The sequence below is a fragment of the Excalfactoria chinensis genome, chromosome 1 (assembly GCF_039878825.1).
Source record: "Excalfactoria chinensis isolate bCotChi1 chromosome 1, bCotChi1.hap2, whole genome shotgun sequence".
NCBI classification, from domain to species: Eukaryota; Metazoa; Chordata; class Aves; order Galliformes; family Phasianidae; genus Excalfactoria; species Excalfactoria chinensis.
In genome coordinates this window covers 28,764,323-28,788,032 of record NC_092825.1, presented here as the reverse complement: position 1 = coordinate 28,788,032, position 23,710 = coordinate 28,764,323, and the positions used below count along the sequence as shown (strand labels likewise).

The 23,710-nt window shown below is 37.0% G+C and overlaps 1 protein-coding gene across 1 annotated transcript in view; it reads left to right on the top strand.

The window, feature by feature from the left end:
* The window catches only part of NELL2 (neural EGFL like 2), a 143,445-nt gene that overhangs the window by 33,161 nt on the left and 86,574 nt on the right, over positions 1-23,710 (top strand). Inside the window, exons 4-9 of the mRNA XM_072328075.1 lie at positions 2,259-2,432; positions 2,540-2,636; positions 5,865-5,937; positions 6,103-6,185; positions 7,243-7,371; positions 9,475-9,577. Coding sequence (XP_072184176.1) covers positions 2,259-2,432; positions 2,540-2,636; positions 5,865-5,937; positions 6,103-6,185; positions 7,243-7,371; positions 9,475-9,577 — 659 coding nt within the window. The remainder of the gene's footprint in view (positions 1-2,258; positions 2,433-2,539; positions 2,637-5,864; positions 5,938-6,102; positions 6,186-7,242; positions 7,372-9,474; positions 9,578-23,710) is intronic.

Below are 23,710 nucleotides of genomic sequence, written 5' to 3'. Positions count from 1 at the left end.
TCTGTGTCTCAGTGTTAGTTCAGGCTGAAGGGAATATTGTTTTGGCTGTCACTGCATTTGCTTTTCTACTTCTCTCTTCCTGCTACCTCTACAGCATATCAATCACTGATAAATTAGAATTCTCCTAATGGCTATTAATTGTTTTTTTAAATTTTGATACATATTTCCTCAAACAATCCTCACACCTTCATAAAGTAAGGGCATTTGTTGCTGTTTACCAAATGGAATAACAAAAGAGATTGATGTGCATCTCAAAGCAGTGAGTTAATCACAGTTTAATCTAAGCCACAAGTGTCCTTTGCGCAGCTTTGTACGGGAAGTTTCATTTGCTTATCACAGCATCATAGAACATCAGCATCATCTCATAAATTCTTCTTACAGAATGTCTTTTTTTATTTGAGGAATTTGTATTTTAGGGGCTTTGTATTCCCGGGCATCTCACAGTGTCACCTGCATAAGGGGCAACATGAGTGTTCAATCTGTACCTTCCAAACCGACTGTATCTCTTTGTTTCCTGCCTGCCTGCTGCATCTCTGTGTTGGGATCAGTTCTGCCATTGACATTGAAGAGAGTGTTTGAGCTAGCTGTTGGCTGGATCAGTAGATAATGTTTCAACACATTCATGACTTCCTTTTTCCAAATTATATTTGCAAGTGGGTGGACTTGTTTATAAGTTGCTGGAGGAGTCCTGTTCCATAATGTTCCCCTTCTTTGTTAGATTGAGCATGACCTTATTTTTATCCTTGACGCTTGAGTTATGAAGGAGGTTATTAAGTTGACTGATGCTCTGCCACTATTGCCCATTTTTTTTTTGTCAGCCAAGCCTTCAATTAGTTCAAACTTCTTGCCAGTGCAGAAACTATTTTTGGGCCACAAGTAGACAAATGATTGCAGATTATAAAATTTACTGCTGACTTTACTTAACTGCTTTGTTAATATTGGGGAAGAAGAAGAAATTGCCCTTTGCCAGTTCTGCAAAAGGATAATTGTTTTTGTGCCTGTTGCTAGGCATATTTCACTGTGAAAAATCCTGAAGGAAGGAGAGATGTGCAGTGAGCCCATCCTCCTAGGGATAATGACTATACAAGATGGTTTTGATTTGGTCTCCTCATCTTCCCTTTTGAAAACTGTAATCATTTTCTTGTCTGTTCTTTAATATGGATGGCCTATTGAAAGAAAATACATCACCCTAATACACATGCACACACAGATTTACAAAGCATTGCCATACCTGACTGTGAATGTAACAGCAAAAATATATAAAAATATGTTGCCCATCCTCCTAGTTTTTCAGTCTCTTTCTACATCCTGTTATCTTTCTTACTCTTGATATGTAGGTTGTGTATGATTATTAGAGATTCTTCCTTTCTGTTTTTCTTTTTTCCTACTGTTTTAAAATCGTGTTAGGGAAGGACTTTAAAATGAGAAACTTACCATTTGGAAGAGAAATAGTTTGCTAAATTTCTTCCTGGAAGAGGTTCAATATGCAAGAAATAGGTTTGCTTGAGAATGCAGCAAGTGTGGTTATGAAGTGCTTTTTAAATTATCTGTAGCCATTTAACCAGACAAACCTACACCCTCAATCTGCAAACCTGTTGTATGACTCATCCATCCTGGGATAACTGCAATACCTTTTTTTTTTAACTCAGTATATACGTATATTTACATACACATGCATTCATATAAATGCATGTGTATATATATACATACCACAACCACGTATGCATTTAACAATCTATATGTATACACATAGAGTATTAAGAATTATTATTTCTTGACTTTGAATTTCTTTTGAGAAATTTCATTATGAAAAATGAAAAGAGATGTAAACTGCATATGCAAAAGCAAACTCGGCAGTGCCCTGTCTCAGTTCTTACTTACTTCCCTTGTTGGTAATGGCTAACAATGTACCTATCACAGAACTTGGTGGTGTTTTTAGTACATTAATGCCTTTAGAGTATCCATACTGTGCTTTGAGGATATAATGCAATTGTTCATAATAGGCTAATTATGTTTCCAGTGAGATCATGTATTGTGAAGTCTGTTGCTAGAAGAAAAAATTTTTAGCTTGGTTCTTGTGTTCTTACATGAAAGATAGAACCTTCCATTATGTAAAAAGTCTGCTTTCATCTTTGTATCCCTTCTGTCTTCCCCCCTCTTTTAAACAGTTCCTGCATGGTAATGAGAAGTTATGTGATATAAAATTTTGCTGTGCTGATAAGAATGGTTGATGACATGGTGATGCATTTATGGTACAGGTATCTGGAATTGGAAAGCAGCGGTCATCGAAATGAAATCAGGTTGCATTATCGTACAGGCACTCATCGCTCCCACACAGAAGTTTTCCCATACATCCTGGCAGATGATAAGTGGCACAGGCTTTCCTTAGCAATCAGTGCCTCTCACTTGATTTTGCATGTGGACTGCAATAAGTAAGTAAAGAGTGTTGTTTTGTAGTAAGTTGTCACTTCTGGAATATTTCAGTTCTCAGAAAATGGAAAGTTATCAACCTGGGACATACTTTTTTCTTGCCTTTCAGAATCTATGAAAGAGTTGTGGAGAAGCCCTTCATGGACTTACCTTTGGGTACAACCTTTTGGCTAGGACAGAGGAATAATGCACACGGTTATTTTAAGGTATGCATTTCCTGAGTAGAAAACTGTGAACTTAGATGAAAGTGAATGCAGTTTATTCTTCCCTTAAGCTGTTTAAATAGTGTCAGTATTCCATGATATGAAGGGTCTGTCAGGTGAGACTTGTAGTTCTGTTCAGCTGAGTTTACTCAACTTACTGGCATGCATGTATGTAGATGGAATATGAGTATGACTATGACTAAAAAACCCGAAATTCAATTGGAACATAGGAAAATACTTTTACTGTGGAGGATGTCAGACCACAGTGGAGATATTCAACAGCTGCTAGCACATGTTCCTGGGAAACCTGCTCTAGGTGGCTGTGCTTGAGCAGAGGGTTGGAGTAGGTGATCTCAGGAAGTTTCTTCCAACCTCAGCCATTCTGTGATTCTGCAGTCATACCATTTCTTAGTGCCATGATGTTTTCGAAAGTGATTTAAGACAGAGAAAGGTAAATGACCAAGAGAAATGCAATTCCAGGAAATAAGTATTTATATTGATGTCTGTTTAATTGCTAGATGTGTACTTTTTGTCACAGAACACTACAGTGTAAGGAACTCATTACTGTAGAGGAAAATATTTCAACATGCTTTTTACTTACTGTTTCTCCTTTTATATAAACATGCAATAAAATATATAAATACATGAGGGCATCTCCAAAAATGATGCTTCCTATTTTTATTACTTTGGTCCACAGTAGCAAAGGCAGATGTTGGTGGTACGGTGGTAGAGGCAGAACCTTCTCACCAATATCTTGTTACATTTTGTTGCCATGCAACAGCTGGCAGTGGAGGGGCAGTGTGACAAAATGGTATCTGACATGGAAGTGCATGTGAGGTAAAGATATGAAGCACCAAATTCCTCCAAGCAGAAAAAAATTGTAACCTTTGACATTTATCAAAATTTGCTGAATGTTTATGGAGACCAACCAGTGGACATGAGCACAGTGAGGCAGTGGGTGGTGCGTTTCAGCAGTGGCAACAGTGACATGCATGACAATCCACATTCTGGACAGCCATTCCCAGCTGTCACATCATGACATGAAGAGCACTTTGATGAGCTTATCCACGTGAACTGGCTGTGCAGTGCACTGGATCTTTGAAGGGTCTGGAGGACAAGTCTTATGGGGAGTGGCTGACGGAGCTGGGATCATTTAGTCTGCAGAGGGAAAGGCTCAGGGGAGACTTTACTGCTCCCTACAACTCCCCAAAAAGAGCTTGTCGTAAGGTGGGGGGACTCCATCTTCTCCTGTGTAAAAGCAATAGAACAAGGTATAACGACAATAATTTTAAGCACTCAAACTTCCACTTACTGGGTTTGCTGTGATCTATTTGCTCAGTTGTTTCAGAAAAATCAGGCTGCTTTCAGTGGGTCTTAAATGGCTTGTCCAGAGGGACCAAAGTACTGAAAACCATTAGCCATTTATTGAAATGATTTTATTTGTCTATATTTGATTTTAGAACTATTATTGCTCCACTAAAACAGTGTCAGTAGGCATATTCACACCAGAACATTTTTGTGCCTGTTTCACTATAGGGTCTTAAGTCTGGCTATGTAACTTCTGTATTGTATAAAGTCTCTCTCACCTAACATCCAGAAATGATTTAATTTGAGCCAGCAGGTTTTTTGTTTTTTTAGGGCCTACACATGGTCTCTGATGTACAGTCGGGCACTATGATTTGGCAGCCTAGGAGGTCTCCTGCTTGTTACTGTGAGGAGATAAGAAGTAACCTGAATTCCTGTTAAGTGGCAGGGTCCAGCTAGCATCACAGCTGCTATGTGATGAATAAAGCTCCTCAAATAGCTGGAGGAGCTGGTTTTTTTGGTTATTAGCTAAGTGATTTGAGTGCTTGCCCAAGTGCTCAGTGAAATATAAGCTGTAAGCTCTCATCAATGTGAGTGGGTTGGACCCTGCAATTCTTCCCTTTCATGGAAATCCTGTACCCCAAGTAGGCATGAATTTAAGCTTAATGACACTGAGAAAGGGAGGAGAATTGAATGTGGTCAGCTTTTCAGTGTGCTGTTCAAAGAGGACTTTGTTCTTGCCTTCCTGAATGCATGCTGTGGGAGGTCATGATGTGGAGTCCTATCTCTGGCATCCTTACTTTTCCACTGTCAGATAATCAGTGCAGCTCCTTGCACAGCATGGGCAAGCATCCAGTTGTCCTAAATGCTAGAACACTTATTAAGGGAGAAAGGTCATCGATACACTTATGTACCTTTTGGGTTGCCCCTTGCTGACGTCTCCATAGATCATGTAGGTCACCCTGAGTCATTGATTTGAAGTCAAAACACTTTTGCTGTGACTTTGCAACATCTGTATGAAATGCCTTATGTACATGGATGAAATTTGATCTTTTGCATTTAATTTATATTGTTTTCTTATTGCTTTTCCTTCTAAGAAGGAGTTTTGGAGATACAGGGAGGGAATCCTGGTTGAAAGTGACATCTGGAGTGTGCATGATAGGGTGGCTATTTGGCCTTTGCTTTTGGAAAGCAGCAAAGTGGCTGCTAATTATATCTTAATGACTAAGGATGCATGTAAATTCTGCCCAAAAGCGTGTGATCTCTTCTGGATGAAATGGAGCATTTCCAGATGGCATATTTCAATTTCATACTAAACTTCCTGTTTTCCCACATTCTTGCCAACATGCAGCTCTACAGTTGTGTAAGAGATATGTAGTTTCTTGGCACAGGGCATGCTTCATGAAAAGTCCCATGCCAAAATCATAAAGGATTTGTGTGAGTGTGTTTTCCTGACTCAGATTTCTTTAATCATCTGCCCTTCTATTTGACAGTTGTAGCCTAGTGAAAAAATTGAATTTCATTTAAGAGAGTGTTTGAAAGTAACTAAAACTGCAGCTGCTTTTTAAATTACTTCTAAAGGTTATTTTTAAGCTTTTTCTGCAATGGCTATCTAAAAATAGCAATGAATTAAAAACAGCCAAACTCTTGCCACATAATTGCTTCTTGACATCTAATATTTACAATCTTTTAAAATAATTCAGTATGCCTGTACATGTAATTCTAAGTATTTCACTTTCTCTTTATTCTTCTATCTCTACACTGGGTCCAGAAAAGAAGCTGTGTATTCATAAATACTGTTTTTATCAGGAAGCTTTTCTGTGTGGGCTTTAATGTTTTACATGGTGAATGACAAACATAATTTTGACAGATAAAATTAATACATCCTTTCATTATTATTTTTTTTTTCTCTTCACGTGCACACAGGGCATAATGCAAGATGTGCAATTACTTGTCATGCCTCAAGGATTTATTTCTCAATGTCCAGATCTTAATCGGAGTAAGTCCATTAATTCTTATACCATAAAATGCAAGGTATGCTTTCTGCCTACTTTTTGACCTCAAGCTTTCTTAAAACTTTTAGTATATTGCCTGTCAGCATTGGCATGACTGAACCTATTGTACATAAGATTTTGTTACTAGTATGTATATCTTGTTCTTCCAGCATGCCCAACTTGTAATGACTTCCATGGGCTTGTGCAGAAAATTATGGAACTGCAAGATATTTTAGCCAAAACGTCAGCCAAGGTAATGTTTTCAGGGAGGCATGTCCTGGAAGAATAGAGGACCATAATTTAGCTGATGTCTTTTTAGATGATTTGTGCATCTGTTTGGTTGTGCATGTGGGTGTGTGCAGAACATCTCTGTATGTTTATATATGCTTGTATTTAGATATGTGTCTACTATCTATACAAACAAATTCTCTGTTCAGAGAGCTTTTTTTTTTTTTTTTAATAAATAATATTTTTAATAGAATTATATTTTTTAATAGCAAGCAGAATCCAAACCTCAAACTAGAAAATGGCTCATAAATATTCAAGCTCTATCTATCAGGCTAACAAGTCAATGAAACTGGACTGAAATAGGTTACTGTGCTTATAGTGCTTATTGCAGCAAGATTTATCAGTCCAGGACTTTCCTAAATCTGAGCTGACAAGGGAGTGCTCAGACAAAATATATGCAAGACGGGGAACTGAGAACCCTAAGTAGTGCTTTTTTTTGTTTTTGTTTTTTCTTTTTCTTCTTTCTTTCCTTTTTTTTTTTTTTTTCCTTTTTCTTTTTCTTTTTTTTTTTTTTCTTTTTGACAGATCATGCTAAAAACATTGATAACTGCCAGTAAAAATAGACTAGTCTTCTGTTCTTTAAAAGTTAGGTCCTTAGATATCTGTCGAAATGCTGCTACCTGTCTAATTAACATGTTGATTTGGAGTGTTACATCCAATCTAGCCTCTACTCAGATTCAGGTCTTTTCCATACATAACCCAGCATCTGCAGTGTATGTAGAGCAAGATTCTTACTCAGTTCACACATACAAAAATGAGAAATCTGGAGACATACATGTTGTCATCTATTCACTTTGTTTCATGATGCCTCTAATGTTATAAGCAGAAGATGAAATGAATTGTGACTTACATCTTAGAATCCATCTCTGAATGATTTATGGTTTAGTCATCTTGTATTTGACAACAGTCATTTTATTATGTTTGAATGCATGTTTGACAATAAGGGAGGCAGTTTCAATCATGTTTATGCTAACATAGAAGCAACTTATGAATTCCAACCTTTTTGTGAACCATAAATACAGTTGTCGCAAGCTGAGCAGAGGATGAACAAGCTGGATCAGTGCTACTGTGAAAGGACCTGCACAATGAAAGGCATGACGTACAGAGAGTTTGAATCCTGGACAGATGGTTGTAAGAACTGCACTTGCATGGTATGGCTACACTTTGAAAGAAGATGCAAAAACTCTGGTGTTTTCTCTGATTAATTTTTTTTTATTGGGGCAAAAGAGTAAGGATAACACGTGCTAGGTAGTAATAACAAAATGCAAGAAAAAAACTGTTCTAAATCTAGGGAATGATATTAATAAATGTATTTTCCGAGTGTTTCAGGTGCTATAATATGTTTAGCACTCCTAGATTTCACAGAATCATAGAATCATGGAGGTTGGAAAGACCTCCAAGATCATCTAGATCACCCATCCACCTACCGCCAATATTTCCTCACTAAACCATGCCCCTTAGTACAACATCTAAACATTTTTTGAACACCTCCAGGGATGCTGAATCCACCACCTCCCTGGGCAGCCCATTCCAGCACCTGATCACTCTTTCTGAGAAGCTTTTTTTTTTTTTTTTTTTCTAATACCCAATCTGAACCTTTCCAGCACAACTCCTTATTCCCTCTTGCCCTGTTGCTGTAACCCAGGAGAAGAGACTGATTCCCATCTTGCCACAACCTTCGGTCAGGTAGTTGTAAAGAACTATATGGTCTTTCTCGAGCCTTCTCTCCCCTAGACTAAAAATCCCACTTCCCTCAACTGCTGTTTCTCATAAGACTTGTGCTCCAGACCCTTCACCAGCTTTGTTGCCTCTCTCTGGACAGGGTTTCAATGTTTTTCTTGTAATGAGGGGCTCAAAAGTCAACACAGTGCTCACCAAAGTACAGAGGGATGATGCTCCTGCTGGTAACACTATTTCTGAAACAATCCAGGAAGCCATTGGCCTTCTTGGCCACCTGGGCATGCTGCTAGCAAATGTTTAGCTGAGTGTTTGCCAACACCCTCAGGTCCATTTCTTCTACACAGTCTTCCAGCCACTCTGCCCCAAGCCTGTAGTGTTGCCTGGGGTTGCTGTGGCCAAAGTGCAGGACCTGGCACGTGGTCTTGTTGAACTTTATCCCATTGGCCTCAGTACAGCTATCCAGCTTGCCCAAATCCTTCTGAAGGGTCTTCCTTCCCCCAGGCACATCAACACTTCCTCCCAGCTCGGTGTAATCTGCAATTTGTTCATGCCAGTGCAGGCAGATGCAACACAATATATGTAGCCACCATGTTATTCCCATGCACTGAGTTGCAAACCGCTTCTCTGCATAAATAAATACCTGCTTTTTATCAACACATGTTTTTTCTTAGCAAATTTTTTAATAGACTCCTTGTGTCTGATTCCCTTTAGTTCCCCGTGGTTACATTTCCAAATGCAATAAAGAGCAAAATGTCAGGGTCATATGCACATTCCACTGTATCACAAACATGAAAGAATCTAAGTGAATGGAAGATTCCCAAGGGTATCAGAACTCCAGAACTGATTGCAAGTATCTCTTCAAGCACTGAACTATTGGATCTTTGTTGTCCAGTCTTTTAAAACTCGTTAATTCAATTTGGACGTATTAAATGCTTAATTCAAAGGTCATTGGTAACTTGTGAAAAGGTTGTTGCTGCACCTTAGATTGATTTGCTGTTATCTACAATTTGCTAAATGGTTCTTCTTAATCTTGTTTGATCTTTATATTTCTGGTGTGGTAATAATTTTGATTTTAGGAATTTGTCATTGAAGGTAAGATTTAGTCCATGGTAAAAGATCTTGCCAATAGCTACCTGAAATGCTTTGAATTTGTGTTAAATGCATTGCATATTTTATCTCTGGTTTTTCTTGCAGCTATGAAATTATTATCTTTTAGAAGTGTATTGTCTTTTATGTAAAAATTGGAAGGCTCAGTATTGTTCTGTGAGGTTGATGTTTCACACTAATATGACAGTTTGCTGCTGACTGGCAGAATGTTTTGCCCTGAAACAGGCTTGCCACTTAAAAAAACTTAGATTATTATAATTTCAAAGAACACATCACACGTGTCTGAAAGATTGTATGCAAGATATTCTGAAGTTATAGTTTCTGTTCTTGTTATTAAAATAACCATGCTAAAATGGCTTTTTGTCAGAGTTCATTGCATTCAAAAATAGATTTTAAGTTCTTACGTATGAGAACATCTCTCTTTTTGCTAAATATAACTACCAGCTAAGCACTTTTTATTCTTCTAGAATGGCACTGTGCAGTGTGAAGCTTTGATTTGCCCCCTATCTGACTGTCCGCATAATTCTGCCCTGACATATGTTGATGGCAAGTGCTGCAAAGAATGTCAATGTAAGTTTTATGGTGGGGTTTTCTTTAATGAATATTTTGTAATCTGCAAAGAAAAACGAATTTTTATGTAAACACAACTGAAAGAACTGGACAGTGAATGAAATATTTGGGTTAAGGAATAGAGGAATTTAGACTTCCCTGAAGTATTTTGGGAAACTGATAACCAGAAACTGTTCAGCTTCAATTGTGGCTATATTAGTTATGTCCTCTTTTTTTTTTTTTTTTTTTTTTTTTTTTTTTTTTTTTTTTTTTTCCTGAAAACAGGTATTTCTTACATATTTTTTTAAAAGAAAAAAATATATATATTTAAGAAAATTTTCACAGATTTCCTGTGTGATCTCTTTTAAAGTAAATGGCTAGAGTTCCAGTATTGTCTTGCATTAGTTTGGACCAGTGTTTCTAACACTATCTCAAGAAGACTGAACTTTCAACCATATGTAGTACTAGAAATGCAGATTGAAATTTATGGTTCTTGTTCTTTAACTAAGGGAAGAGAAAGCTTGTACCAGACCCCTGAGATCAGAAAAAAACAGTCGATTAGAAAGGTTCTTTTGTAAAAGGTCAGACAGCATTAAATAGGAAATTGGATAGAAGTAGTTTAATATTTTCATTTAATATGGATGATTATCTTTTGGTTTTATGGTATTTTGGTTTTATTACAAATAGGGTAAGAGAAGGGGAATTTAAGGATAATCACTGTCTAGATAGACTGCATGTAATATTTCATGTTGTTTTTGGATGTGTGTAACATATGCGATGGCTATTTTAGTCTATGGTAGAAACCGTTCTTGAAATCAAGCATGAAATGCTTGAGGAGCATTTCTTTATAATGCTAATGTTGAGATTTTTCTGTGTGGTTTCACCATTTCTACTGCTGTATAAAGCTTCTTGCAGAGTATAGGCATATATGTAGCTGGTTAAAATGCTGTATTTTGAGATAAAATTCTGGAAGACGTTTTGTACTCCATTGATCTTGCTCCCATAGGAGTTTATTAATATTTAATTGTGTTCAAAGTTACACAAACCATCCAATTTTATGAAATCTTATTAACTTACTCAAGTAGATTAATTTTAATTGAGGGGAAATGAAAATTCAAATACTTTTTTTTTTTTTTTTTTTTTTTTTTTTTTTTTTTTTTAACCAACCACACAGAATTTTCATGCATTCTAGATGACTCAGGGAATTGATAATTCAGTGATGGGAAATGCTTGGAGTTCAAGCCTCTGTTTGAGTCTTTGACCATACTGAAAGTGTTTGAAAATCTGATCCACAAAAGTATGTTTTTGTAATGTTCTGTTTGTGAATTTAGTAGAGAATTCTCCATCCAACTGTTAATGAGGAAGCACTCACATCTCAAGACATCTTAGGAAGTTGTTATTTTTACTGGGAATCTTGACAAAGATCAAGAAATATGGATGGACATATGGACACTGACCTTGTCTTTAAGTATTAGTACTTCTTGCAAGTGAGATACAGTTCGGGTACAGCACACTGTAAATTTTACTCCAGTATTGCCATTTTAATGTTTGTAACAATATCAAAAGCTTTTTAGTTTCCAGTGCTGCTGCTTTTGCCAGCATGTAATTCAATTGATAACTAACATGCCACATACAACTCGCTTGACAAGATACCAGAAAAATGATTAGGTCAAAAAACTGCTTTTGAAAAACTGTCTCTATTTTCATCTGATTTATTTATAATGCCTTAAAAAGGAGAAAGAAAAAGAAAAGAAACAAAAAGCCCACAACATTTTATTTGTCCAGTTCCTGGTAACAAAAAACCAAGAGTGTAGATTGGAGTCATGTCGACAAGATGATAGATAAATTCCAATGAAAGACTGTTTTCAGTTGGAGGCAGTGTATATGTAGGACTCTCACTTTTTCTCTGGAACAGTTTGGTGGAAATTCTGAGTAGTCCTTGTGCTCATGTGAGTGTGCAGCTGTATGCTGCTGTCTTGGTATCTTCAGCTTGGGGTGTGAGCTGCTCGTGATCAGAGTTCACATTGACCTTGGCTCTTGCTCAGGGAGTCAGAGCTGACTGCGTGCTTCTGCATAGTTTCTGAAAATAACATTTTTGTTCTCATTTCTTAGAACAGTTTCAGGTGATGTTGCATCTGCCTATGTGATGGAATCTGAACACAGATATCTTATAATTTGGAAAGTAGCTAATTAGGATTTGCTGCTCAAGGAGCAGCTATCCTTAGTATTGGACAATCAAATGTAAATAGTGAGAAATGATGCCCAATGCCCTATTCTTTCACTGAGTTTAGTGTTAGTTACAAGACAGAATTGTGAATGGTTGTCTGCATTTTCCTACTGTTCTTTGTGATACTTTATGGGAGATAATGAGCTGTTTCTGCCACTCTGCTGTAGAGGGTCAGACTGTCCAGGCAGTGATAGCTGGGGCATCCTTGTTGTGCTTCTTTTTTTCTTCTTCCGATGTGCTAAGCAAGCCACCAAAAATGAGATGAGTGGGATGTGGTGTTGTAACATCTAGCACAAAAAGCAGAAATACACTATTCTTAATACTTCCACAGTGATAAGCAAAGAGGCTCCACAGCTATTTGTTTTGAGTAATTCAGTGTGGATTAATTCAGTGTGGCTTTAGGCATGTTGAATTTGAGATTACAGTTTGAAGTGGCTTTATGTGTACTACTAAATAAAATAGGTCATGGTCCTGTGGCCCTGGGACTGGGTGGCACTTGTGACTCACACCCACATGGCTATACACTCCTGCTCTTCCCTCCCAGCAGAAAATATGCATCTATGTGGCTGCTTGGAAATGACCACTGTTAGATGCTGCCAGCAAATGTAGCCTGGCATTGCATCAAAGGGTGCTGACTGGTACTGGACGAAGTGCTGTCATGAATTGTTTTAACACTTGAACTGCATGGAGGATTGTGGACGAGTATTTAAGTCAGTTGTTATCTACTTTTTCATTTCCCTCCTTTGTTTCATTTATTACTCCGGTCTGGACGTCACCAGGTCAGCTCTCTTGATAGCCAGTTAAAGGGGCTGGTACATCCAGACGGCGTGTGGTGCTCAGAGATGGGTGGGATAGGTAGGATGAATTGTCTTCAAGAACTGTACGCTTCTTTCCATGGACTAGTGAGGGAGGCAAGGCAATTAGGTTAAATAATAAACTTTTAGAAAGTTAAAACTTTGAGTTTTGAGTTTAGTCTTTGCATTAGTTACTGTAATGAATAACAGCTATGCCACAGTGGAATGGAATGTTCTGTATTTAAAGCAGAAATAACAAACTCACATTTTCTACCCAAACTCTGTATCTTTGGTTGAGAACACTCAGACAACTCGTTCTGTTATGTGTGAAGGTCAATGCTGCTGTAAGTAGGAATGACAGTGCATTTGAATTATCACTGTATTTTCTGTGAACCTTAATGGGATAGAAGCTGCTATGATCTTCCAAGGCACATGAATTGACCAATGTGCTGGATTATGTTTCAGCTACAGACAAGCTATTTAACACAAAATTTGGTCAAACTACCAGAGAATGTGTCTTAGATCAATAGGAGCTTCCTACAAAAAATTATTTGGAGCCAGAAAGCAGAGGTAGCTTTCTTTTCTATTCTCAGTGCAATTTTAAGCCTATCTGAGAAGGTACGTACAAGAGATCATTATATTCTTTTCTCCACTGCAAAGAAAAATGCATTGTGTGGTGATAGGTACTGATACAAAGAGGAGAGATTAAGCTTTCCTACTGATCCTATGAAGTATCACTATAGACTATGGACTTGACTTAAAATGTACAAGGACGATTTCAATTACTATAAGTGAACTGCAAAAGGACTGCCAATGTGTTAGTAGCTGAGACAATTGATACTTGGTCAGCACATTCTTTTATGGTGACTTTATTAGTTAATACTTTATTAAAACTAAGGCATGACTTCCAATATCTGTGATATATATGTATTTTTAAAATGGAGTCAGTGTATTTTTAACAAATGAGCTGCTTTTCATTAGCCAGACTAGAGAGATCTTTATACTTTTTTCTGGCACAGTAATAACTCCCATCACCAAAGACTGATCTCCAGGAAGAAACTGTTCTGTTCTCATCCCTGTCCTTCTCCAAGTGACACTGCAGAAACTTAGAGATCTAATCCCAACCTATTTATATCTATCCCAACAGATCTCAGTGGAGGCTTAGATCTAAGTCGTTATGGCTATGGTTTTCCATGTACTCATTTTTATTTTTTTCTGAAATGGGACATTAGGTGTTTTTATGCCACATTGTAGTAAAATCTAAACTCTGACAGAAGTATTTTAAGCAGATGTAAGAAGTAGGGAGCTATATGAGATCACCTCCCACTTTTGTTGCTGGCAAGCTTGGAGAGAGCTCATTTAGAAAGGTTCTATGACTCAGAAAAGGTATTTGAACAAAATGATTAAATCACAGAGATGGAGATGGTAAGTCTAATCGTGTAGGTGCATTTCTGATGCACTGATTTCTCTTGCTAGCTAACAGAAATTTTTAATTACATTTAATTATATAATCAAGTTAAAGGGATTTCCTCTTTTTCTCTTCATGATGCTCTGATTGTTCCCCAATGTGAAGCACTTCTGCAAGCCCCAGCTCTTCAGGTCTACTAACACACTGAAGGAGTTGTAAAAACCCATCTGCTTCTCGTTTGCAGAGCAGTTGACCATTAACAGAGGTGCAAACCTAGTACCTAGAAAGTTAAGGAATGCTGATCAAGCCTCTTTGCCAATTTATTAACATTTTTTTTCAGGTGGATTGAAGTCTTGTGGACATATAGATGTGCTGCTCCCTAAGTTTCATCTTTCCTCAATACTGACACTTCTGGGGTGGGCTGAAGGAGTGGCACCATCTTGTTTTAGGTGTCTTATACCAGTGGCAGCTTAGCTCCAAGCCTATGCCTCCAACACCTATGTGCCAAAAGAGCTTATCTTATATTTAATGTGGTACAGAGCAGAGCCTGTGGCTCAGCGTGTTTGAATTACAGGATTAGTGAGCATGTGTGTGCTGCATTACATCTGCACCTACTGAACAGGCCATCTCATCCCTGCAGTAAATCAGAGGAGCAAGAAGGCTGAAAAGCAGAGCCCAGCTGCATGAGGCCAACTGGGACATGGCGCGTGTATCAGTGCTACAAGGAAGTCAGGGTTCAGAGGTATAGAACAGATATTTAGAGTAGAGAAAATGGAAGGAGCTTTCCTGGTTCACTCAAAACAGCACGTGTAAGCTTAAATCTTTTTTTTTTTTTTTTTTTTTTTGAAGTGAAGCAATGATTGATAACTTTTCGTTATTTATTTATTTTTTTAATGCATATTTTAGAATACACATTCAGAATGAAGGGTAAGAAAGTCTTGCTCATTCAAAGAGTTAATTGCCTTTTGATTACAAATATGTGTGTCTTTTTAAAGATACAAGTGCAAATAAAACATAAATTCTGTTATTCTGAGATGAATGTTTTTAAGTGTGAAAAAACAAAGTTTAGACTATTGTCAGAGTAGTACTAAAAGATGGCTGGTAGATGGCTGGCTCTGGGTTATTTCCTGGAACCATGCATTTATTATAACCTGTTTTAGTCAGCACGTAGAATTTCTGAGTGCCATTTTAAGCATTTTAGCAGTATATGATCTCTTCAGCCTCTGCTTTATGCAATGATTTGCATCAACTTTTTTTCTCTGGCTTTTGAATTACATACAATGTTAGTATCACATTATAGTGGTATATAAAATGCATCATATGCAAGATTCTACTATGTGAGTGAATCATGCCATACCTCTTGTGTACAGTTCTATTACTTTATTAACTCTACTTCTGCAGAACGACAGTAGTATTTTTATTTATTTAGAAATAGCACAAATTATTTTTGAGGGGAGAATGTGTTTGCATTCATGTAGGTAAATAAAAGTATTTTAAATTTTCAGAGGTATAGTGGAAAATGCATATGGTTGATGCATATTTCATCTGTGTACCTAGCATGTCTCAGACTATTGGATCTATGCACCTCAGAATCTCAGAGACTGAGGTTGGAAGGGACCTTCTAAGATTACTCAGTCCAACCCCCGGCTCAAGCACAGCCACCTGAACCAGAATGCATGCAGGCCATGAACCCAGTTGGGTTTTATTGAGTACCTCCACAGACAGAAACAGCAACCTCTTTAGAAAATGTGTGCCACTGCTCAGTCACCCTCACATTAAGAAAATGTTTTCTTATGTTCAGGTTGAATTTAATGTGTTTTACTTTGTGCTCATTGCCTCTCATCCCATCAACTTATGCTACAGAGCAGAGTCTGACTCCCTCTTCTTCATTCCTTCCCACAAAACATTTACATACTTCCATATCTCCCCAGAGCCTTCTCTTCTCCAGGAAGCTTAACATCTCAGGAAGGTTAACACTGAGACACTCCAAGAATGCTTTACGTGCTTTCTCATGCTGAGCTCAAAGCCAGCTGAATACAACGGAAAACTTCACTTGGCTTGGTAGGGAGCACCAAGCTCTAGTGGTGTGACAGGACCCTTGACTCTAGCTGCTCAGTCTCTGGTATGTCATTCATGGCAAAGCCACGGAAGTTTTCGAACTACTTGTAAACTACAGCAATATATTGGGTTTACATCTGTTCCAGTGCCAGAGTTGTTATGGACTTTTGGGGGCAGATTTTGTAAGCTGAACAGTATGCCTACATCAGAAGGTAATTCTTTGTTTTTTCAGTAGCAGTTTCCCTCTGAGCAGGAAGCCCTCTTCCAGAGTGACTGTTGTACTGTGTAAATTAAAATTCAGCTTGAAGAAATTGGACTTCTAAAAGTGCTTTGCTTTCCTCCTTCCCAGTGTCCTTTGAGTTTCTTGTTCTACATTAGCTAAGGAGAATTAAGGAAGTTGGTGCATTATGCATCAGTCAGACTTTTAGTGCATCAAAGTGCAGCTCCCTTATACTCTGGTTGCCTTTTAGCTATTATGGATGTCATGTATTAGGGAGCTCAACTGGAAGACTGTAGATCTGGAGGCAAGGTATCAGCGTTTGAGGAGAGTTTCAGTTAATGGTAAAGTAACTCAGTCTTGGTCCTACTGTGTGCCTGAGGAAGGAATTATAAAAGAAGATGTTTAAGAAAATCCTTATTCATTAAGGTATATTATACTATGTATGTAGCAATCTACACTAAAGAAATTGGAGGCATAATATTGGTAATTTTAACAGTGGAGAATTAAAAATATTTTTTACATTGCAAATTTTGCTGTAGGCCATCCTCTGTTCTCCCTAGCTCTGCTTATAACCTATTTTTGTGTTGGTTGCCAAGGAAAAGAACCTTTTCTTTTCCTTTTCTTTTTCATTATGTTCTTACCAGGGTGTTCACAAAATATAAAAACTCTTCAGCATGTTATTATTTTATTCCCAATGCAAATAAAACATTAACATATGTTACATATGAATATTTTGGCTTTCAGGCAGCTGGAAGTGGCCAGATTGGCAGAGTTCCAGGCTTTAATATGTCACTATCCCAGCATCAGTAATGCTGATTTCAAAAGAATTTGCTTAGTCAGGTGGCAATAAAATAGATAAATACAAAATCTGTTTATTATGACAAAAAATATTCTGGGACATGTGGATGTTCGCATGGTTATTCACCTATTTCAATTTGTTTGCTGTCACCAGAAATGAACTAATACCACTGCATCACTGGATTTTTATTTTCTATTTTGTTTTAGTTTTTTTTTTTGGTGTTTTGTTCCGTAATGAAGAGCACACTGCCAAATCATCAGCTTGTAACTGATGTTCTGGTTTCTGCCTGGAGCTTTGCTCTATAGGGTTTACAAATATCTCTGGTATTAGTAAAAATTATCCTTAATGGGAAAATGTTCTGAAAAGAGGAGAATTTGACTCTAATTGAAAACTTCAAGACAAGTTGGAGATACAGAGCACTTCATGGAATTGGCTAGAGCAGAATCCTTCCAGGAAACAATAAAGAAAAGGAATCAGGACCTGTTGAGACCTATGGAATTTGGCTAAGACCAGTTTGCATCAGATATGCTCTTGTTATTAACAGGTATACTATGTCCTTAAGAGCCAGCTAGGTGGAAATTTGGCTGCCTAGAGAAGACAGTGCTAGGAACCATGGGTGTGTATTTAGGTCCTATGAAGTGAAAAAAATGGGAAGGTTGTTCAAGTTGAAAAACAATAAATTAAATATTGAAAATATAAACCCACACAAAATTCTCAAGAACGTGATCTTGTTTTCCTGGCAATCTAAGGAAGGTATAGTAAAAACTTGGTTGAAATGGATTCAGTGAGTTTAACAAAATGTTTTGTAGCATTTGCTTTATTTGTCTCTTTAACGAAGAAAATAATTGAAACCAGTGGCTTTCAGTCTTTTTGAATGCAGAAGTCTAAACATTTTCTAGTGGACATGTACAGTGAATTTATCTTTCTACTGCTTGTTTCATTCTTCTCAGCCATTCATTGCAGGTTTCTGAATTGTGGTCTGTAGATTTCCAGACTGTTAATGGTCACTCTTTATGCATTTGTAGAAATTATTCTCCACTTGAAATAATAGCAACTTTTGCTCACATGAGACACAACATCTGAACTGAAATACAGTGTAACTGTCCTTTCCCATGTTTTCCTCACCTGTGCCATTCAAAACAGACATTGCAGTCCTCTTTCAGAAAAGCTTCTGCAAGCTGCTTTCTCCAGTACACTGACACTGTGCTCAGGACTGTATCTGCAGTATTTTTCCTAATTTCCACGTTTTGTGTCATTGTTTTGCATCTTTACCAACATTTTACTGATTTTTATTTATTTATTTATTTATTTATTTTCTTCTTCTTTTCTCTGTACTGGTTTCCATTAAAAAGAAAGCTCTGCCTTTTTGCTTAGGAAGGTTAACCAGCCAAAGCCTTTCTTTTATGGAGTATATGACTACTATTTTTTTGCTGCTATGTTATTATTATTATTATTATTTCTGAAACTTTTTGTTTCTGAACAAAAATTCTGATGCTCCTCTGCTAATCCTCAGTAAAAGGTTGAGTAAACTTTTTTTTTTCCAAGCACAGTATTGACTGGTTTCCTGGATCTCATTTAGTTCTTAATTAGTGATGTTTGTTTTGAATCCCTCAAAATTACTCCATATATCTTGATTTCTTTTTTTTTTATTATTATTTTTTTTCCAGCAGATGAATAAAATTTGAAGATATTATTGTTTGCTGTTTTGCATTGTTGTAAGAAATCATGGTGGAAAACAGCACTTTTACCTTGCTCTTTTCTGGTGTCCAGTGTATGTTTATTTGCAATTGTGTTTGAAAGGTATCACAGTGATATCCTTCTTTGATGTAATAAATCAGGGGCAGAAAACACTTGGATTGAATCATCAGATTAAGTTTTTGCTATCCCAAAAATAAGTAGGACAGTCTTCAGAACACACCTGGAAAATAGGCACATCCCTCTGGTATGTGATTGCTTTGCAGATAGGAAAGCTGGTTTCCCTATGTATTACTACTCCTTTAACAAGGAACTATATATTTACATACTGTTTCCTTACACCTTCTCATTAGATTCTATTCATGTTCACCAAAGATCAGCATTCTCTCTGGGCCAATTTTAAAGTCTTGTGAATAGGGTGTTTGTTTTGTAGATGTTTTCATCGTGCTGTATCTGGAAGCTTAGTAGGTCCTCAGGGCACCTAAATGAGAAATCAATTTGGAGTATAGCACAGAAAATGAAACAGTCTTGCAAATGGATGTTCTCAGAGATGCTGCTTAGTAGTAGCAGAATACGACTTTGAAATGCTGCAGTCTTATCCATGAACTTCCATGGTTTTGTATGTATAGAGTTGGTGGTATGGTATCAACACATATGCACCAAATCATTTTTGTAGCATTATTGCAGAGTTGCTCTGATGAAATGTGGGAGTAAAAAAATACATTTTAAAAATAGGTATTTAAAGTAGACATAAAAAAAAACCAAAAGAATCACACCCTCGTTTTCACGGACCTGTTAAATGACCTTGCCAGTTCACTCATTTCACACACTTGCATCTTTGTCCCCATTTCCACTGTGACATCTTGGGCTCCCAGAAAACTCAGAGAAAGTAACAGGTCAATTCTTGCAGTGGGAACAAACAAAAATCCTTGCTTTGTTTTCTGTTGTTCTCTGAAAACTAGTCTGTATGTAACTTGCAACACTCATCTGGCAATAGCTTAATCTGGGAAGCTTTACCTATTTAGCAGTATATTTGCCAGTTGATGTTTAAAGCAAGTCCCAATCATTCTTCTTTTCTGTGGACAACTAATCATGGGCAGTAAGGGCCCCATCCTACATTCTTTCTAATAAAATTCCATGTTTTGCAGCCTAAATTCTTCTCAAGGTATGTAGGCAGATTTTGAGGTCTGTTAGGTATAATTCTAAGGAAGTGAATGTATGATGAGCTATTAGTCTAGTTACTGGGTACACAAAATACAATCCCCTGTTCTTCAGGATTTGAAAATTTAAATACAACAGAAGAGATAAAATACTGCATGTAGAAGCAAAGACGTGGGGAAAATAAGGGCAAATAAAATAAGTGAATTGCCTTGTCAGACTGTTCTCTCTCAGGTGGGTCTATGACATTCATGAGTTCTAACTTGGAGCTGCTGGCACTGTGAACTATGTCTTGTTTTCATATCCTGCACAAAATGCACATGTCAATTTGCTTGTATTTATTCAACATTTGAGGGCAAAATTCTCCTTTTCTCCTTTTTCTCAAGATACTTATTCTCATCAGTTTAGCTGCTATAGTTATTAGAATTTAGAAGGAAGTAGAAGGAGAATGTATGTTGATTTTCTATTTAACTCAATATTGTAATAATGTTATCTTATATCTTGAATAAAGCTTTGCCAGCATTATTGCTTCCCACATTTCTTACGAAATACTGAAGTATTACTCATCATATATTGAGCTGCTGTGATCACAGGCAATGAGAGGTGAATTCATTTTCTATCTCAGGATGAAATTTCCTCTAACAAAACCAGATTATTCCTTTGGAAATATGCTACTTGTTTTTACCAGGGTACCACCCCAAATTTCTTATCTGTTGGTTTGGTCATCTTAATTCTACTATTTTGAATTCTGATAGACATCTGTACCACATCTCTGCAGCTAATGGAAACAGTGCATGTGCTGGTAGTGTATTGAAAACAAATTCAAGAATTATTTAATATAAACTGTTATTTTTTGTCTTGTGTTTTCAAGAACTTGAAAAATCTAAAACTACTGAGTTTTGAGTCATGAAATTTTGTAAATTTCATGAAGTGTGTTCATCCCATCTCACTCATTTCTAAGAATCTTGGTAACACAATGAATTATTTTCAAAGATGAACCTATTTCTTTTCTGCACCAGTGAAATTGTAGAACTGTCTATTGTTTTTGGCAGATTTGATGATAAATTACTACTAAAAAATGAAATATTTTCAATATATATATATATATATATATATTCTGACTCTTAGTTTCCATAGAAAGGTAATGGTAGTCAATATGATATGGCTTACTTTTTAAAATTATTTTTTGTTAGAATCATCAGCTCTGAGGCTTTCACTCATTGATGTACTTTTTAAACTAAAAAGGAATAGCCCTATTATCAGCTTCTATGAACTCCAATGTATTGTCTTCCAGTATTTAGGTCAGAGCAACAACAGCTGCACACTGGAAAAAGCAGTGATGACAAAGCAGAATCCGAGGGCATTTGCTCTTACTGCTTTAACATTTTTCAAGTACTGAACTGAGTTTCTACACGAAGTACACTGATGTTTGGGAATTCAAAGTGGATAACAGCAACTTCAAGCAGCCTTCAGAAGCAGAGACATGATGTTCGGTGTGCATAGGTTTCCATGTATTTAAAATTGTCTTTTGAAAAATTCCAACTCTTTTGGTAGCAACTGTTGTTGGTTTTGTTTTTTCTTTTTAGATTAGTTTTTGATTAAATGCTATTTGATAATGAATGTTGAGAGTGAGTATATAACAAATTTGCATAACAGACTTTAATCAAGATTTCCAGAAATATGTTTACCTTGATGTCTATTTTAAAAGCTTTTCGCTGAACTGATGCTAAGTAGAGTTCTCTGGGGTGTCTGTGACTGTGCCAACTAATCCTGTCATTTCAGTTCAAGTGAGAGAGGAAGATGATAGGCCTCAGAAGAAGGAAGGGAGGATGGGCAGATTCTTTTTGCAGGAATGAAAATGGATGAAGGAGGAGTTAAGAGTGTGAAATTTTGCTCAATTCCTTCGTGGATGTAGATGTACCTGTACAGGTGCTTTAAAAGACTGGAGATCTAACAACAGCTATTGATATAGTGCACCATCTGTGCACTAATCCACCCCTGGGAACTTGTAAATGCATTGGCATGGCCCATGTCACTGTGCAAATAAGGCATACGTGACTATTGCTGCAATAAATAATTTAGCAAGGGGCTGCCATTTCCAGGGGAAGTGAAAGTGATAGGATTTGGGAGGAAAGTAAACACAGTAAAATAAGCAAAGGTAATAGAGCTAGATGATGTCAGGTCACAGGATGTAGCATCTTCACCAGGGAGGTGAAGTCAGAGCACAATTTCTAGCTGAAGTGCTTGTGGAAGTTGTCTGGGCAAGGGAGAGTCTAGCTGGGAATGGGAACTTTTGTAGCATTTGTGGCAGTCACTGAGATATGGATTAAGTCTGTGGGTGCATAAATAATTTGGGTGCAAGCTTTTAATCTAAATCCCCAAGAATTTGGAAGTAACTGTACACTTCTGGAGTAGAAGTTTTTTGTAGCCTTAGTGGCTTGAGTGTATGGAAATGTCACTTTCAAGTTCTTTTCACAGAGTTACAGAGTGGTTTAGGTTGGAAGGGGCCTTTGGAATTCGTCTGGTCCAACCCCCAGTAGATTTACTATTTTTGGATAAACTTTGTAGTTTTGCTGTTTGCACAGGCTTTTTTTCTCAGCACTGTCAAATGAAACAAACTATAAAATCTCTGAGGATGCTGCCCTTTAGAGGAACTTGCTTTTTACTGTATATGCTCACCTCGTCTGTGCAGAATATAACCATCTCTGCAGTAAAGCACAAAAATGTGTCCAAAAAGTTATGTTTAATTGGCACACTCTACTTTTTCATGGTAAATCAGGGCAAAAATATGAGTAGCATCCCAATGAAAAAAAGAAGTGTGTAATTCCTTCTCCTCTGTTTGAATTACCTGAGAAACCAGGTAACAGTTACCCCTCATAAGTACTGTTGCAGGAATAGCTGCCCTCTTACTCTTTGGTGGTCTGAGCTTACAGCATGACAATGGAGAACACAACCTGCTTATATAATTAATATAATAATAATATAACAAATAAATCATTATTAATAATAAATAATATAAATAATTATATAATAATATAGTTAAAAGATAACTAATAATTAATGCTGCTGCTGATTCCTATTTATTTCCGATAGGCTTAAAACAGTGATGAAGACAAGTGCTGACCTTCCGCAGGCCCTTGTTGCTTGCAGAAATTCTCATCACAGTTCTAATCAATTCACCAGACCTTATCTTGCCTATGGATCCCTATAACTTGAGTCTTTCTGATGGGTGCATGTGTGAGTTTAAGAATATCAAGATATAGAAGGTGTTTTAGGGAGATATATATTTATTTTCCTATACCGCACCATTTTTGTTCTATAAGTACAATTCTGAAAAGCACCTCTTGTAGTTATTCTCTGGCAATACCAGCTAAAAGAAGGTGGAAATGAAACAGAAATTTCCCTGTGATTAGAGCCTAGTGGGATTTAATAAAATATTTTTGAACCTCTACTAAAACATAACCGTGTCACTACTTTTTAAGGATATCTGTTGAAAGGAGTCCATCAGAAGATGTCTAATCCCTTTTAAAGAGGATTAAGCAGGTGTGCAGCGTTTGCATTGGAATTCTCTTGGTCTTGCAGATTGTTGTGCAATTTATAAACTTTTAATGAAATCATAATACAGTAGTCACATAATATAATTAATAGGAACTTTAATTGCTTTTTGCCTCCTGACACACAAACACTTTTGTCTTGGCATTAGATTTTATTTTTGACATTTCGCTGTGAAAGTCATTTGAGTACCGGATGGCCAACAGAGTTAATTTGGCGAGTAGATGGGCGTTTTGATTGCAT